The sequence below is a fragment of the Amphibalanus amphitrite genome, unplaced genomic scaffold, assembly GCF_019059575.1.
Source record: "Amphibalanus amphitrite isolate SeventyFive unplaced genomic scaffold, NRLGWU_Aamphi_draft 000403F_arrow, whole genome shotgun sequence".
Lineage (NCBI taxonomy): Eukaryota > Metazoa > Arthropoda > Thecostraca > Balanomorpha > Balanidae > Amphibalanus > Amphibalanus amphitrite.
This window is the reverse complement of record NW_024881897.1, coordinates 120,384-138,062: the sequence shown is the minus strand read 5'-3', so window position 1 is coordinate 138,062 and position 17,679 is coordinate 120,384. Positions and strand designations below refer to the sequence as shown.

General features: G+C 45.6%; 1 protein-coding gene across 1 annotated transcript; it reads right to left on the bottom strand.

Moving 5' to 3' along the window:
- Positions 1 to 5,289: 5,289 nt before the first annotated feature.
- Positions 5,290 to 16,060, bottom strand: LOC122390629. Its single transcript, XM_043383775.1, has 4 exons — positions 13,879 to 16,060; positions 10,131 to 10,874; positions 7,951 to 8,280; positions 5,290 to 5,428 (listed from the first exon to the last, which is right to left on the bottom strand). The coding sequence occupies exons 1-3, from the start codon at positions 16,028 to 16,030 to the stop codon at positions 7,961 to 7,963; spliced, it is 3,216 nt and encodes a 1,071-aa protein (XP_043239710.1). The 5' UTR covers positions 16,031 to 16,060; the 3' UTR covers positions 5,290 to 5,428; positions 7,951 to 7,960.
- Positions 16,061 to 17,679: the final 1,619 nt, after the last annotated feature.

Genomic DNA, 17,679 nt, shown 5'->3' with positions numbered 1-17,679 from the left:
AAAGATAGGTCTTGAAATAATGCTCAACTCCTTATTAAAACATGACTCCAAACAATGAGGATAAGGAAATCAACGAAATACAAATACACTTACCTTGATGAATAACTTTTTACATACAACTCCTCTATGTAAACAACAAATCAGCCTATTTTTTAAATACAACCTTTTGTTTAATAAATAATTACAAAATTCAATTGTGGGAAAAATATTTATACCTGAGTAGCAGGATCAGCGTTATTTTAAGCTGATCAGGGGATTGGGGGATGTACTTTTAACGCTGGTGGCAAATAGGATCAATAATTGCCTTATGTTTAGAACTGATTTCTTCGCTCGAGAACCATTTTGATTTTGTTGCCTTGCTGCGTAAGGGTCGATAAAATATCACACTTTTAGGGGCATCTTTTCAACATGGAGCAGGATCATAAAAAACGAGCGGTCTAATTTTAGCTTATTTCCCTGGTAAGTCACCAACTGACTGCTGATTGCTGTCAGCACCTGATTGCTGCCCTTTCCCGTGTCTCAGTCCGCCGGCCGTCATCAGCCAACCGCACCATCCTGCCTGCGGCTATAGGGTATACGGCGGTGCCATCCCTCCTATCTGACGTCCTTCCTGGCCAGCTGCTGGTGCAGTGGCCGTCACCCTTCCTGTGTTGGACGCGGTGGTTCGGAGCAGCGCTATCGGTGAAGCACGGTGTGACTCGTCGCTCTTGTATAGGTTACTCGTATTTCGTTCTGATATTATGTACATTGCTTCCAGTAGCCCACATATTCAATGGCTTCGATGTAACGGTTCGTTACACAGATTCACATCACCACGCCGACAGCTGGCCTTGTGTCCGGTCATCGAAAGATGGGGATGGGGACGGCTGTTTGTATAGTATTTACAGAGCTTCACAACACTGCACAATACATGTGTCATGAAAAACAGCCCATAACCAACACAAAGTGTTCGGAGAGCCAACATCAATGTCACCATCTATGTATAGCATTAGTCATTACAACTACATTTTGCAGTCGTAAAAACAACACATAACTCATATTAACTATGACTATACAAACGATATATGCATTGCTAACATCGCCATCACATGAGCACTGACCTTATAAGCAATAACACGCGCAGTGGAAGGGTTGCGAGTACTACGCCCAGTGGAAGGGGGGGGGGGCGGATGGCGCCCCCCTAATATCTCGGCTCCCACTGGAGCTAGAAAGACGAAATTTTGAGGGTGGGTGGGGGCCATGGGGAACTCTGTTTTGTGTAAATTTCATGACCCTAGGTCAATATCTTCAAGGTCAAATGAGGTCAAATGTGGTCAAATCTGCCATATTAGCGACTTTTTTGCGTTTACACGCCGATAACTCAAAAAGTTACCGGCCGATTTTCTTTATTCTTTCACTATACGAAAGAACAAACATTTGTGAGTATGTATGGTGAATTTCTAGATAATCCAACAATAAATGTGGCAGTTAGAAGCAGGGTTGTATACCAATCAAGTCGATTGAATTGATTGATTTGTTTCAACGCGTATTTTGAGTTGATTGGATTGAGTCGATTGACTTTTCGAGATGACTGGTTGACTGACTCGTTTGACTTTAGCGACTGGTTGACTGATTTGATTCCCGAAAATTAGAGTGACTCATATGATTGAGTCGATTGAATGGAAAGTTCAAATAAGTTTTAGTTGACGAAAAATAATGACAATAATTGATAACATCATAGATCACAAAACTACACTGAAAACTGCTTGTCATCACAACTGCAATATGGGGTAGATGGCCAAATAAAGAACAGGGCCTAAACATGAACAGCCAACTTTGACTTTCAACTGCAATAACTGCTCCAATCCTGGTGATAGAACCTGGCCCAATCTTATAAACGCCGTGAAATGGATATGGCAGCACTCTAAGGCTGGATATATAGTACGCAATCTTATAAAACTCTGTGAAATCGAAAACACGGCACGCTCTTTACGGTATTGGTAGCCGCTGGTTTTGAGGATACCGTAAACTGATTTTAACCGTGAGCAGCTGTGCACATCTCAAAACACCGACAATCATCAGCTGTTTGCGGTTTCAGCGGCGTCCATTTCACGCCAGAATTTGTGGCGTACTTTGACGAGCTTCTCAGACAGTTTAATTGATTTAAGATAAATTCCATGTTTTTATGATATAAGTATGCAATATTTTACATTATGATATTTCTAAAATTAAAACATCCTCCACATATTAACTCATGATTTACTATAATGATGCTTAATTATACAGACAACGATCAATTTCAAAATATGTATTTCCAGGAACTAAATGCACACTATAACACATAAAAACGAGTGTTCATCGTTATATGGCTTTATTTTTCAAATAAAAAGGGGATTTTAAGAGGATTTTAGCATTAGTAACCGTCTTAGATTTTCGGCAGCCACTGCATTATAGAATCGGTATGGGTCTTTAGCCTATTCTCACGTCTCACGTATGACACAAATAACGGGCACTTCATGGCTTCTGATTAGATATTTAAATTAATGATGATATACCTTAGTTTGTCAAAAAAATTATAAATGCCTACTCACTATTCGTATTTCCTCACTTTCTGTTTGGCACAGTCACTGATCAGTGATCAATCTGTTGTTTCTCTTCCTGCATCTCGATCTGACTTCTGAACCAAGTATTTTTCTTGATATAGCTTTGATATGTAGACTGGGTACTTAAATCTTTTGAGGAATTGCTTTTTAGCTTTAGGCTAGGTAATAGGTAGGGTATGCTTGAATAAGAAGGAAAATAAGCTGTAACTTGACCTAATTCAGTTCATGTACGTAATCTTCGAATTTTAGTAGCTTTATCTTCATGAAGACAAGAAGGAAAATAAGCTATATCTTGAATTGATCCAGCTAATGTACGTATCCTGATGCTCAAATTGTAGGAGCTTCATTGTCAACGGCATTACTTCAATTTGCTTCAATTACTGAAAGAGTAGCCGAGCTATAATTAAATGATCATTTAAATATTTTTTTAACAAATTTATTGCAATGCCTTAACAGCAAATAAATGCAAATGATAAGTTGAAGAAACACTTTATCCCACTTTATCCACTCGATTTTCTGAGCGCGAGAATGCCCTCGCTGAAATTTATTTGGTCGGCAATCCACTTTTCAGGAGAATTCTTCAAGCATGTTGGTGTTTTCCATACTTTGCTATCACGTTTTCCATAAATAATTTGTTTATTACACATATGTGTGTCTCTAAAAGAAATAAATGCCCAATAAAAATTAAAACACATAACTTTTGCTGTTCGCAAACAGTACGCATAATTTCCAATAGCGACGGCGACAAGACATTGACCAATCACGTTGCGTGTTTCCTGCTGGCGTTGATTTGTACTGTGGGCAAAATGGCGTGAATAGAATTACCATACTATTCTCTTTATAAGATTGCGTGAATAGGGTGCCGTAAATAGAGTGGGGTGGAATGATAGTACGCCATTTGGTAGCACAACCTTTATAAGATTGGGCCCTGGCGATGGTGATAGAACCTACCTTTCTGCACTCAGCAGGAAACGTTTTTTTTTTTTAATCCAGATGATAAAGTGCAAGGCCCTATATACTAATAAAGTGTGATTAATTAATAATTCACATCTCCACATCTCCTCAGATACAACCCACTGAACTCTACAAATGTCTGAAACCCCTACAAAAATAACTGAAACAAAAGCGCCGTTTTTGTCTCGCTAATTACGTTTACGTAACTAATTAATAGCTAATTTGCTGCATTGTTTAATTTGCAGCAGAACGTTTGTTGATCCTTTTCTCCTGAGAGCCTAAGCATAACATATTTAATATATTTCATTTTCCTTAAAATTTTTTACCGAATATTATTACTCGTAAGTGGTTTTATTTCAAATGGAATAATAATTAAAACGAAATTGGTGTTGTACAACCGATTTATTTTATGATGATCTACCATACTACATGATAATCAATGACGTCATCTTACCAAAAAATCAAAAGACGTAGAATAAGGATTTATAAAAGCTTAGCCCCATCCCACGTCTCAAATGCACATTGTGTGGAAAGATTTTTCAGGCTGCCCGTCAGTCTCTGTCTAACCGAAACCGTCACAAGCAGGTAATATATTTATTTCTATTACCCTATGTTTAATATGTTATTGATGCATATTATCCATTAAAATAGACATAGTGTAGGGTAAATGGCCAAATCACGAACACTGCCAAACTCCGAGCAGCCAACTTTCAACTGCAATATCTGATATTTAGTGTAAATGGAGTTGGAATATGGCCAAAATTGAATTGACAACTTTTAGGTGAAAGGTGGTGATTTGGGTTAAGGGGCGAGTCAACTACTGGGTTATTTTGCACCCATTAAATGAAACTTCTGCTCCAATTCTACCCATTGAACCTCAATATCATGATACACCTGTCCATCGCTAGGTATCCTTCCTTATTACATAGAAACTTTGAATGGTATGGCAATTTATAATTTTAAATGACAATATTTTTATGTTTCTTCTGTAGGTAGGTAGGTTGGTAGGTACACCAGACTGCTATGGACACTTTTCCAAGTTGGTGGGGCAAAAAACCTAATGTATGTCTTGGTTTGAGTCGTTTGATTGAGTTGATTGATTCCTTTCATTGTCGCGTTTGAGTCGATTGAATCAATTCCCGAAAACTGCTCTGACTTGATTGATTTGATTGGTTTCCCAAATTTGTCGTGATTGAATTGATTGCTATTGATTGAGTCGTATACAACCCTGGTTAGAAGCCTGCTAAGGGTAAGATGTCGCCGGCTGAAGCGGGATCGGCCGACGCGGGAAACGCGGCAATCACAATTTTGTGTTTACACACTCATAACTCAAGTTGTTACCGGCCGATTTTCAAAATTCTTAGACCATATGATTGCCTGTACATTTTTCAGTCTTCTCACCGAATTTGACGCGAATCTAATATAATCAGCGGTAAGGAGCGGCGCGCGATGTAAAGACGGAACCGTCCCGCCCCGGCACAGTCTACAATTCAGGCGGCGCGTAACGGCTAGCGCCGGCCGCCGCGCCGCCGCGTCCGCGGCGGCAGGATGTTTGACTTTACACCGCTATTACTAGAAAAGTTGTGAGCCGATTTTCTTACTTCTTGCACGAGAAGATCCGAAATTCAATTCTGGGCAGGTAGCCGAAATTTCACATTGATATTATGCTTGCGGCGCGAGTTATTGGCGAAAAACAGGAGGGGTGGGCGAAATCCGCCCCCCCCCCTTCCACTGCGCGTGTCAATAAAAATGCAACTGGTCTCGTTTTATCAATCTCAGCATCTACACTAGCGGCATATCTCCGCCATGACTGGTGCTACAAATATCTCGCTCTTGACATGTTCTCCGTAGTAGCGCCTCCCTGAGTTTATCACCGTGACTCCGCTGGTATCCTGAAACACAAACAGAGCAAGCTTGGATGAGCAAATATGAGCCTAAGGAGACCATAGCCACATGAAAAATCCAATCTTTCTAATATTTATTTACACTATTTTATCTTTATACGGTAAGAAGAAAAGGTATCCCGCGCGGAGCTGGGGTCTCCAGCCGAACGCGCGGGGCTGGGGGGGGGGGAGTGTAAATTTTACCCCCCCCCCCCCTGTTATCTCCCGAACTAATGGTCCGATTTGGAAAATTCAAACGCCAATCGAAAGATCTTATCACGAACAACTAACAACATGTACTTAATTTAAAGTTTGAGGTCAAGGTCAAGGTCAGGTCAAGGGTACAAATTGCAAGTTCCTACAGTATCGGCCTTGCACCGTAGTTGCCGAAGAATGGAGTCATGGACTGAGACTGATTGCCCAAAACGTGTTCTTAGGCTACCAAGACAATATTCGTTGCATACAATATCATTCAGAGGTCAAGGTCAAGGTCAGGTCAGGTCAGGTCAGGTCACCAAAAACAAAATATAGAAAAGGGCATGTGTGACACATGTTTTATGGGTGATTTTACTCATAGAATTCAATAGGCACACTCAATGAGTGATATAGACCACCTCTGGATGAATTTCAGGTCGAGGTCAGGTCAAGGTCAGGTCTAGTGAGGTCAAATTTTAAAGTTGGTTGTTAAGGCCTAAAAAGGTTTCTATCTGATGCAGTTTTTCACGGCAAATCGAATGGTGCTATTTTTGTTTCCGTACGAGGTCTAGAACTTCCAAAAAAATATTTTTCCATTTTTTTGTGTGTCGTGACGTCATAAAATGTTAAATAACTCCCACATTTTTGAACCGATACTTCTAAAAATTGGTATGTAGGTGCACATAGACCACTTCTCTGACATATATTCCGTTTTTTCGAAACACTCAAAATTTTGGATTTTATAATTATTTTCCCAAAAAAGTAAGTTTTTTGGAAAAATTTTGGCCAAAATCCAAAATAAAAAAACGAGATAGCCATTTAACCCGGCCGGGCCCGGGGGGTAATCCCAACCACCGCAGCCCGGGGGGGGCGTTTTTCGCCCCCCCCCCTGTCTAACTCCGTAAATAAGGGAGCTACGGAAACAAAAGCGATACCAAACGAAAGGTCCTTACGAGACGATTCTAATGCACCTAAAATTTTTGACCTCAGGTCAATTTTCAAGGTCAGAGGTCAAGGTCAAAGGCCAAAACCGGCACATGTGTAGTGATCTCAAAGTAAGCCTTCTAGAGGACGGCAGGCTGCATCAAACCGGCAAAATTGGGTGTCAAACGAAAGAAGAGAATCTGAGGATTCTGAAAATGTGCTAAAAATCAAAGGTCAAGGTCAAGGTCACGCTCAAAATTGACCTCAATTTTGACACTTTTTCGCACATCTTGCGTGCTAACTTTCAAGATGTTTTGAAATGTTTTGAGGCTTATCAGTTCCCTATTTGTGGTTCATCTTACGATGCAAGGCTGCTCAAAGGTCAAGGTCACAGAAGAGTATCCCTGCTAGAGGCTATTTCACTGATTCAAGTTAGTAATAATAAATAAGACAATTTTGCCATCCGGAAGCTCTAAATGAAGGCTTAGAGGAAAATAGATGCCAGATTCGTGATCAGCGGGTACAAATCCATCATAAACGACCTTTCATATGTCAAGGTCAACCAGAGGTCATTCGAGGTCACATGAGGTCAACATGAAACTTGACCTTTTCCGAACAAAATATATATCATTCGACGCGGCTTGACAAGGCGAATGCGATGGTATCATTGCCGTAGCTCTAGGACCATTTTTGTCGAAGTTATTTGCGAAAAAACTAAAACCACATTTCGGGGTCGTTGACCTGACCTCTGACCTCAGGTCACCAAAACTATTTTTCTATTTTTATCTAGGTCAAACGCTACACAGCCGTGCTCGTAATTTATCTTTATCTCTAAAACTCTATTTTTAGCAGCTATTTGAAGTTAGCGTCTGTGACGCCGAAAATTGCTGTGCAGGGGTCTAGAAAAATTGACCTTGTGACGTCATCAAGGGGGCTAGGTCCAAATTTTTTACTTCAGAAGATGTCAAATTGATGGGAGAAAAGGTACTGAAAGTTTCGTCTTCCTATCCCTAAGCGTTCGGGAGTTATCGCAAATATTCGCCAGGGGGGGGGCGAAAAACGCTCCCCCGGGCCCGCGAGGGGTAATAGACAAAGTAGAATTACGTATAACCTTCTTTGTTACGTCTTGATTCCTTTAAAAATGAAGATGTTAGCGGCGTTTGAAATTTTGCCGTTTTTGAGGCGAAAATTGCGAACATGACGTCACTAAAACGTCAATTTCTCAAAACTTTTCCGACGGATTTCGCTCCAATTTTCAGGGTACGTGTCAAATTGATGTAATAAAAGGTACTGAAAGTTTGGCGGCACTGCGCGCCGCCGTTTTTGAGATATTGCAAAAATTCGCGAGGGGGGGTAAAATTTACCCCCCAGCCCCGCGCGGGGAATGCAATAATTTTCCACTAAGAAATCACCTCACGCCGGTCACTGTGGGTGGCGCCGCTCCTGGCCGTGCCGCCGGCGGCTGAGTCGCCGCTCCAGATCCTGCCACTCCTGCCGGTGACGTCTCCTCTGCTCCTCCAGCTCCTGGTTGTGCCGCTCCTTGAGCTGGATGAGCTGCTGGCGGTGTCTTCGCGTCACCTCTACCAGGTTCCGCAGGTGTTGGCAGCGCCGGCTCGGCTGCCGATCCTGCTGTCTGGGTTGTGGTTCATGTTGTTGTTGTTGACGTCGACGTCGTCGTCGTCTTTGTTGTTGTTGTTCTTGTTGTTGTTGTCGTCGTTGTTGTTGTTGTCGCTTTTGCTGGTCTGAAATCAGAAGAACAAGACTTAAAAAGATGAAAGGGTTAGTAGGGTGTTTTTTTTAACCCTCGCATGTGTAGGGGGGGGGGGTGGATGGACCCCCCATGGTTTTTCGCAAATAACTCGCGTAAAAAGCGACCGAGCGCGACGAAACTTTCAGTTCCCTCACATTGATCAATTTTACACCTACCCTGAAAATTTCATGACCCTGACCCAAATGACCTTTGACCTGTGACCTCTTTTCCGATACCATGTTTGGCCGGAATCGCGATTCGGCGTATGTCGGCTCGCATTAGCCGCGCGTTTGCAAGCTTTTCGTGGCTTCAAACGTTCAAACATGTGATTTGATGTTGCTTCCATGCATTGAGGTGGGTGTCAAGGTCACCTGAAGGTCAGGTCAGGTCATTGACCTTTGGTGACCTCGGGTGACCTCGGATCACTTTTTCGAGCTGTACATGTTTCTAGGCTAGTTTTTGGAGCTGAATTCGAATTTAGCAACCATTTGAACATTTACGAAGTAGTTTTGGTGCCTTCGTAACATGTTACGAAGCTGTCAGAGGCAGTTGACACGTACTACAAATACCCGTCACGACGCCTACTGGTTGACCTGACCTGACCTGACCTGGTCTAAATGCTTAAAGACATCATTTGTGATTAAAACTAACACGATATTCGTGATCAGCACCCCGAAAAACTCCTTAGCAGCCACACTTTACGACTTTCTAACAGGTCCCGATTTTCCCGACTTTGGGTCATTGACCTGACCTGGAAGGTCAACCAATGACCTAGGACCTTAAAATTGGGTATCATCGGCTTCCTCTCGTCACGGGCAGCACGCTCGTTTTTTTCCGCGAAGCTCTAGCTCGATCAGGGGCCAAACGGCAAGGGGGGGTCTAACCGACCCCCCCCCCCACACACACACACATTAGAAGCCTGCAAACGCCGCACACATGCGAGGGTTAAGAAGTCTCCGGCTATAAAATGAACATAAGATATGTAAAGCACGTGACAGCACATGATTTAGCTGCAAAATTGTTAAAAAGCAATGCTATTAAAGGGACAGTATCATCGAAAAAAAAAAATCCATGTATGGAGCTGATTTTTTTTTACTAGCATTTCTTATTTTTCTGAATCAGAAAAACATAGTTTGAGGACCGAACTCGGTGAAAAATATTGCAACCACATTTCATTTTCATGATTCATTTTCATGAGCGAACCACCACTATACAAGCATGGCCGCCAGTTTGGAAGCATGCAAAATTACTACAGAACTGGCGCAGATAATACATTATTGACGCTACGCTTACGCGATCGTTCTTCTGATTGAGTTGTCCTTAGGGAGAGGTAGCCTTAGGTATTGCCTATAAAAATATAACGTGACAATTGGAGGGAGTGACAATTGGACGTGACAATTGAGAATGGGAGAAAATATCACGTGACAATCACGTGATAAACGTCATACATTGGAGGGAGATTGTGATTCAAGCTGGAGGAATTCCTTTGTTGAGCCGCTAGAATCCGAAGGAAACAGCGGAAATTGCCTACGACTATTTAATGAATTTAACGGTGATGAATAAGTGCGAAAAACGTTTTGGCTTTATAAAATTGGATGAAATGACCAGGGTAAAAGTTTTATTACTGGCGGTCAATTCAAAACGGCGCAAACATTTAAATAGTGAAGATAGTGAAGCACGATTCAAAGTGTGGTACACCTTTCGTACTTTGAGCGGCGATAGCGGGATAACGGTGTGGAGCTTCGAGGATCGGTCTTCAGTTCCCGGACCAGAAAGGTGGGGCCTATGCAATGTCAAATTTCATCAAAATGATGATACTGTCCCTTTAACAATAATTCTTACCTCGCTCAACTGACTTATCCTCCTCCTTCTCCACTTTGAGGTTCTTCTCCTGCACCTTCCTGATTTCCTTCTTCTTCTCCTTCTCCTTCTTTTTCTCCAGTTTCTTCTCTGTCTCCTTCTCCTTCTCCTTCTGCAGCTCCTTCTCCAGCTCCTTCCGCAGCTGCCGACGCCTCCTGCTGCACTTCTCCATCAGCTGATCCAGCTCCTCCCCGGACTGCATGTTCGGGTATCTCTCCTCCAGCTCTTGTGACTCCCTGAGGTGTTTCTGTTTCAGTTTGTTCCACTGCGTTTGGACCTTCTGCTCCAGGTCTCCCCACTCTATTTGGTGCTGTCGCTCCAGTACTGCTAACTGCCTTCGGTTTCTCCGACTCAGCAGCTCCAACTGCCTCTGACGTCTCTCTTGCTGCGCCTGTCCCTGATACTGCAGCTCCACGCACCTGTTAACACTCTCGTGCCGCTGATGGAGCCTCTTCCGCTCGTCATGGTGCCGCATTTCCATGCTCCGCCACTTTCTGTCATGAATCCGCTCCAGACGCCGGCGCTCCTCATCATGCTGCTTGTTGAGACTCCTCCTTTCCCCGTGACCCCGCCGCTCCAGCTGCTGCCACAGCTGCTGGTGCTGTCGCTCCAGCTGCTGCCATTTCTCTCGCTGAGGGCTGGGCAGACCCCCTGATGTCTGGTCCTCGTCTGCACTGCGCCGCTCCTCGCCACCGGCCTGACCGTCGTCGTTATCCTGCTCCGAATCTGAAACATACCAATTAGGTAGAAAATATCAGCTGCGTGGGCGTTCAACAGACGAACTGCTTAGCATTAACCCTCGCCCGCACATGCCATTTTCCCATCCTAGAACGCACATGGGGGGGGGGGGGTGGTTGCCACCCCCCCGCGCCATTTCGTTCCTGTTGGAGATAGAGCTTAGCAGTAAAGACCAAAAAGATTCTTTGGGAAGAGACGAATCCAATGATACCCAGTTTTACCTTCTCAGGTCAGTCATTGACCTTCCAGGTCAGGTCAAACTAAAAAATGTTGCTGTTTTGGGTCACCGTTGGATATCAAGTGTGCTGCTTATCAAATACCGATGACGATGCTGTTTTCTGGTGCCAAGCCAGCTAGAACCTCTTTGTCACACTACCCGACCAGAATTTTGCTGCTGAGGTCATTTCAGGTCAAGTTAGGTCAAGGTCAATTATATGTGTTTGTATATGTCTGTGTGTGTCTGTGTGTATGCTGATGTGTGCACCGATTGTTTTTGAGTCCATATTACATGAAATCATGATCTGAGAAGCTTTTACCAAAAATGCAGTCAAAAAAACTTCAAAAAATAAATTCAGCTTGCCTAAAACGCAATTATCTTAGATGACCTAGGTTGACCTTGACCCTGACCTTGACCCCTGTACATCGTCGAACAACATGTTCCATGATAGGTGGGAGGTAAGACTGGCAAAAAAGGCCGAAATCAGGGTATCAAAAGCTCATAAGGCCCATGGCAAACGCAATATGTTGAGAATTGGCCATTTGGGTCATGACATGACCTGACAAACAAGGTCATATCTCCGAAACCAAAAATCACAGAAACTTGAAATTTTCAGTGGACATCAAGAAAGGATAGAGGAGCAGCTATACGAAAAATCAGCCTTCTAGCTCTAAAAATGTTGAGTGCAGAGCAGAAAGACTACCTGGGGGGGGGTGGCAACCCCCCCCCCCCATGTGCGGGCGAGGGTTAACCCTCGCCCATGTAGGGGGGGTTGGTGCAACCCCCCCTGAGGCTTTTCGGAAATAGTGCAAAAACGGCGGCGCGCAGCGCCGCCAAATTTTGGGTACCTTATGGGGCAAACCTTGCGCATCTTTTGATAAAAAAAATTTGACCGGTTCATGTCAGGTCACGGAGTTATGACGTCACAAAGGGAACAGCCTCCGGCCGGATTTTCACAAACTGAGTGCCAACGCCCGAGGTTTCCTGCCGGTGGTACGGACATCGGTTGATGGATCGTGATGAAACTTCCCATGCATGTTGGGGCAAGTATTGGCTATCATATGGTATAAGAAACTTGACCGGGTCAGGTCAGGTCACGGAGCTATGACGTCACAAGAGGAACAGCGTCCGGTACTATTTTTGAAAAGCGCCCGAACCACTATTTTGCTAATTCTTGTCACCTCAATGGGAATATGCAGCAATATTAGCTTCTATAGGGAGCAAATGGACCTCCCAAATCCAAAAATACAATCAGATTTCAAAAATTTAAATTTTGATTTTTTGAATTTCTGCCGCCGACTGTGACCTTGCCGACTTCCGGCGCTCCCGACGCGCCATTTTTAACCCTATTAGTGGCAGGGGGGGGGGTTGTTTTCATCCACCCCTTAGGTTTTTCGGGAATATCTCCGAAACCGCTGAAGCTACGATGCTGAAATTTTCTGACTTTTCCTAAAACTAAATTGGGCACATTCCCTGAAAATTTCAAGCTCATAACTTTACCAGGAGCGGCTCCAGAGCACTGGGAATTGGGGGGTCCCATTCGTGAAGCGAGTCATTTGGGCGAAGATCACGATGCTGATGTATTATAACTGTATGCACCAGTTTTACGAACAGTGAATGAAAGGTATCATGTGATAACATATACAAAGTTATTGTGCATCCTCTTTTGACACGTTTTTGCTATAATAGGCGGATCCAGGCGTCCAAAAAGGGGGGTTATGTTTTACCTCCCAACATAGGTGCCCTGACACCGCCTATGCATGACCAATACAATTGTAGTCGTTCTCTCATAAGAAAATTGTAACATAACAAGACCATTACCACCCTTTTTAGAAACAGTACCAACAAAAACCTTATTTACTATACTTTTTGTGTACCCCCAATCTCAATTATCTGTATCCGCCTATGATTTTTGAAAATGCATATTTTTAGGATCCATGTGAATTGCTGGTTCATTCTCTATCGATCGGCAAAAGTTGCGTTAAGATTGGTTCAGAAACCTGGCCGTGATAAACAGTCTAAAATGTATCTGCAATTTGCCCGTTTTTACCCCCCTCTACCCCCCCTATTGACATTTTTTAATTTTTATTTTTTAGAAATGTAGATCACGTTGAGCGAAATCGAATGCCGTTTGAATTTTGAAAATCGGCCAGTTAGATCTCGAGATATCAAGGGGGGGGGGTCGTAAACAGCCCCCCCCCCCTGCCACTAATAGGGGTAGCCAGGAGCCTGCCACTAATAGGGTTAAAGCTAGGGAAACGAAATACATACCAAACGATAGAGAATTGATCAAGGAACACGATAGTGAAGGTTTCAAGTCGATATCTCCCACCGTTTTGCCGCAATCGCCGCGGAAAGTTGAAAAAAGTATATTTTTCCGACCTTTGACCGGTCAAAAGTAGGTCAAATGTTGACCCAGGACCAAAAAATATACCACCAATCGCGAGATCTCGGCGAGAGCAATCCGTTGGTTTTTTCCGCTAAGCTCTACGACGCTCCGTTTTCAAACGCCAAGGGGGGGGGGGGTCGCACCAACCCCCCCTGCATGGGCGAAGGTGGCAGATCGCCGTTTACTGGCGAGGGTTAAACAACTAACACTCAATGATAGAATGATCAGACAGGATCTCGTCTCGGGAAGATCACAACATTGGACGCATATCGATTTTAATCCATTGCGCTAGTAGGTATTTCTCAGTCGTTTCTGGAATGACACTGGAACTTGACAACAAATGAAACGACGGATTGGAGCATTGGTTGGCGTCACTATCGTCTTACCCTCAGAGTCGGCCTCGTGCACCGCCAGGTAGTGCGACGTCATCTCCCACCGGTCCGGCCACCAGCCGGTGACAGCGTTGTACATCGTCCGCAGCCGGTCACCGGACAGCAGCTGCTGCAGCCGGCGGCGCCAGAGGCCGGCCGTGGCGTCTACAGACGCGGCGTCCATCTCTGGTAGTTTGACACGGAGCCACACATGCAGGTTAGTGTTGATGTGCTGCTCCAACTTCTCCCGAGTCTCCTGGTAGGAACGCATTGATCCGTAGTTTTTCATCCACATGTTCTTCGTTGCTCGGTCTATATCCCGCCACCAGTTCATTTTACCCGGTACGTTCACTCGCACCGCCTGCAGCAGCAGCTCGGGCCGCAGCAGCAGCTCGGCACGGCCCCGCGGCGTGTCCAGCCCGGCGGTCAGTCCGGCCGGCCGTTCCTCCAGCGGCCGCCGCAGCTGCTGACTACACCAGGTCTCCACTTTGTCCGGGTCACCAAGCAGATACTCCAGGTCAGATCTGGTGAGGAGTTGTATCAGGGGGGTCGCGTCCAGCGTGACCATGTCACTGACCGATGACGACATCGGCGCACCACCCACCAGGTCTGCCGAGTCGACCACTACCCACGCCATTAACATGAGACACTGCTGCAGGTATGCTCCCGATCTGGTGTAGTAATACCATTGTAGTAGAAGTGGTGCCGTGTAGACCAGTTGAGGGATGGTCTGCTTCCACCAGCTCTCCCAGCACGGAGCTGTGTGGCGGAAACGGACACCCTCAACCACAGCCTGTCGGACGAGCGTCCTTCCGAGACGGAGCCGCAGCTCTGACTCCAGCTGGCGCTCTGTGAGTGGCTTTAGCCCGCCCTCCAGCAGCAGATCTACGTCCCACTGATCCACACAGCTTGCCATCAGGAGACACGCGACATACTCCCTCATCAGCCGTACTGCGTCAATGATAGCCCGCCGCTCTACGGTGCTGAGCTCAGCTGCCACATCGATGTTATGATCGAAAAAACACGGAATTTTCCCGGCGTTCAATTTATCCTCCAGCCAGTCAAGTATTTTGTTGACACCGTCGGTGACGCCTTTCCACATTGAAGCTGGCGTGGTTTGAGCCAGCCAAAGCCCGGCCGTTTTTATAAAGTATGATTTTAATGGCAAGTCTTCGCTTATCACCTCGCTCTTTTTCAAAGTATTTTTCATGGCTTTTACTGCAACAATAGCTGCTCGTATGACTGAAGCGAGGTATCGAACCGTGATCACCTCCGCCCGTGAGTAGGAAATCCGAAACTCGATAAACTCGGTGTCGCTGCCGGGCCGGCCGGTCGGCACAAGGTGTACTCCGAATCGTCGGATGTCAGCCCTCGCCGCCGCTGGCGGGAAGTCCACCTCCAGGTGGCAGCCGTCTAGCTGGTCTGCCGGCCACCACCCGCGCACAAGAATGCACGGCACGTAGTCGATGCCACCAGCTGTAACATCATTTGATCTCTTGATGTTGACAGCTGGTCCGGCGGTACTGATTTTGCCACTTTTCATAGCCCGACATAATGCCACCATTAGCTGGCGGATGGAGTCGGCTGGCAAGGCCTCCAGCGGCTTATCATGGCTGCATTTAGTCGTCTTGACCCAGTGCAGCGTCACAAAGCCAGGGTTTTTGGTCGGTCGAGCCCACATCTGTGGTGCCGACTGTGGAGTAATAACGGCCGGCTCCTCTATCTTTCCGAGCGCCGCCCATTGGAATGGTGCGTCGAACTCGAACATCAGATCAAAATCAGACGTGCCTCCAGCGCCGACTATCCCGTCCGCCAGCCCCTCGGCACTGCTGCCTGATGGATTGATGGAGGCTACTCTGAGGGGCTGGTCGGACTGGCAGTGCTGACACCGGGCGGCGGCGGCGTCATTAACATTCAGCAGGGCTGCCATGAGTGGATCATCTAACAGCCCGGTGACAGTGTGGCTTACCTCAGCCGCGGTACAGTACGCCTGCCAACCGGTGGAGGGCTTCTCCAGAATGTCATCTGCCAGCAGCAGAGTGTCGGGGATGAGATGTGCACACGATCCGTACATGTCTCCTAGCTTCCTCACTTCCCAGTCAAAGCACCGTTCCAACCTCCTCTTCCGCTCCGCCTTCCCCACACCGAACAAGTCAGCTCGTGACATGGCTGCCGGCTGCTCTGACTCTCCCGGACTGACTGAGGCCGGCCGACACCGCTGTAGATATATCCTGGCATACCTTCTGATATACCCGGTACACTTGCCTGATAAACCCCGGCGGGGGCCGAGATAAGAGGGGATGCTCACCGTCCGTCTCAATGTCCGCCGGCAACGACAGACGCGCTCTGACAATGTAAGTGTCTCCATTATCATGTGGATAACTCTCAGTGTGATAGACGTCACGGAAAACATTATAGTTAATGAGAGGTAAAGCCGGGACTCATTAGGTTGGGAACCAGCGCATGCCTGGTTCGTTATAACGAGCGCTGAATTTCCTAAATAACCTAACGTAGAATGAAAAATAGTTATTTAACCGTGCTAGGGGCAGGCTCATGGCTACCCCTATACTTGTGGCAGGGGGGAGGGAAGACTGAATTTACGACCCTCCCTTGATATTTGAGATTTAACCCTCGCCCGTAAACGGTGTTTTGCCACCTTCGCCCATGCAGGGGGGGGGGGTTGGTGCGACCCCCCTGGCGTTTGAAAACGGAGCGTCGTAGAGCTTAGTGGAAAAGACCAACGGATTGCTCTCAACGAGATCTCGCGATTGGTGGTATATTGTTTGGTCCTAGGTCAACATTTGACCTACTTATGACCGGTCAAATGTCAAATTTTCGGAAAAATCTAACTGTTTCAGATTTCCGCGCCGATTGCGGCAAAACGGTACTAGATATCGACTTGAAACCTTCACTATCGTGATCCTTGATCAATTCTCTATCGTTTGGTGTATATTTCGATGTCATAACTCTAAAAATGATGCGTTGGGAGCATCGGAAGTCTGCAAGGTCATTTGTGCATTGGGTCACGTCAGGCGTGTGACGTCACTGACCTGACCCTGACCCAAAATGAACTACAAGAAACAACCGACGATGCCTGAAATGGATAGCAAATTCGAATTCAGGGCATCAAAATACCCCGAAAAGGCATACAAGTGCAAGAAGTCATTACAGGTCAACCGAGGTCACTGACCATACCTTGACCTTTAGTAACCTTCAAAATGTCAACGGACATTGTGCCAATGTCAAATCAGCCAGTTGTGATTCTAAAACAATCCATCAGTGTGTCAGGTCAGTCGGCATTTATACCAATGTGAAGCAATCTCCAATTTAGCGTAAATCTGGCCGGAGGTTGTTCCCTTTATGACGTCATAACTCCGTGACCTGACTTGACCTTGACAAAAAAAATACCAAAAGTTGCGCAAAGGATGCCCCAAAGGGTACTGAAAATTTGAGCGGGCTATCTGAAGCGGTTCGGCGTGTAGCTAAGAAAAACCTCAGGGGGGGGGTTGCACCAACCCCCCCCCCCCTACATGGGCGAGGGTTAATCGGCTGATTTTCAAAAACTCAAAGGGCATTCGATTTCACTCCACGTGATCTACATTTCCAAAAAGAAAAGTCCAAAAATTATAAATAGGAAGGGGGAGCAGTAGGAGGTAGAAACTGCAAATTACAGATGCTTATTTGACTGCTTACCTCGGTCACTTTTTTTTACCAATTTTGACGCAAGTACTTCCGATCGATACAGAATGAACCAGAAATAAGCATGTATTATAAAATGAGCATTTCGAAAACTACTTGGGAGCTACACAACACGCA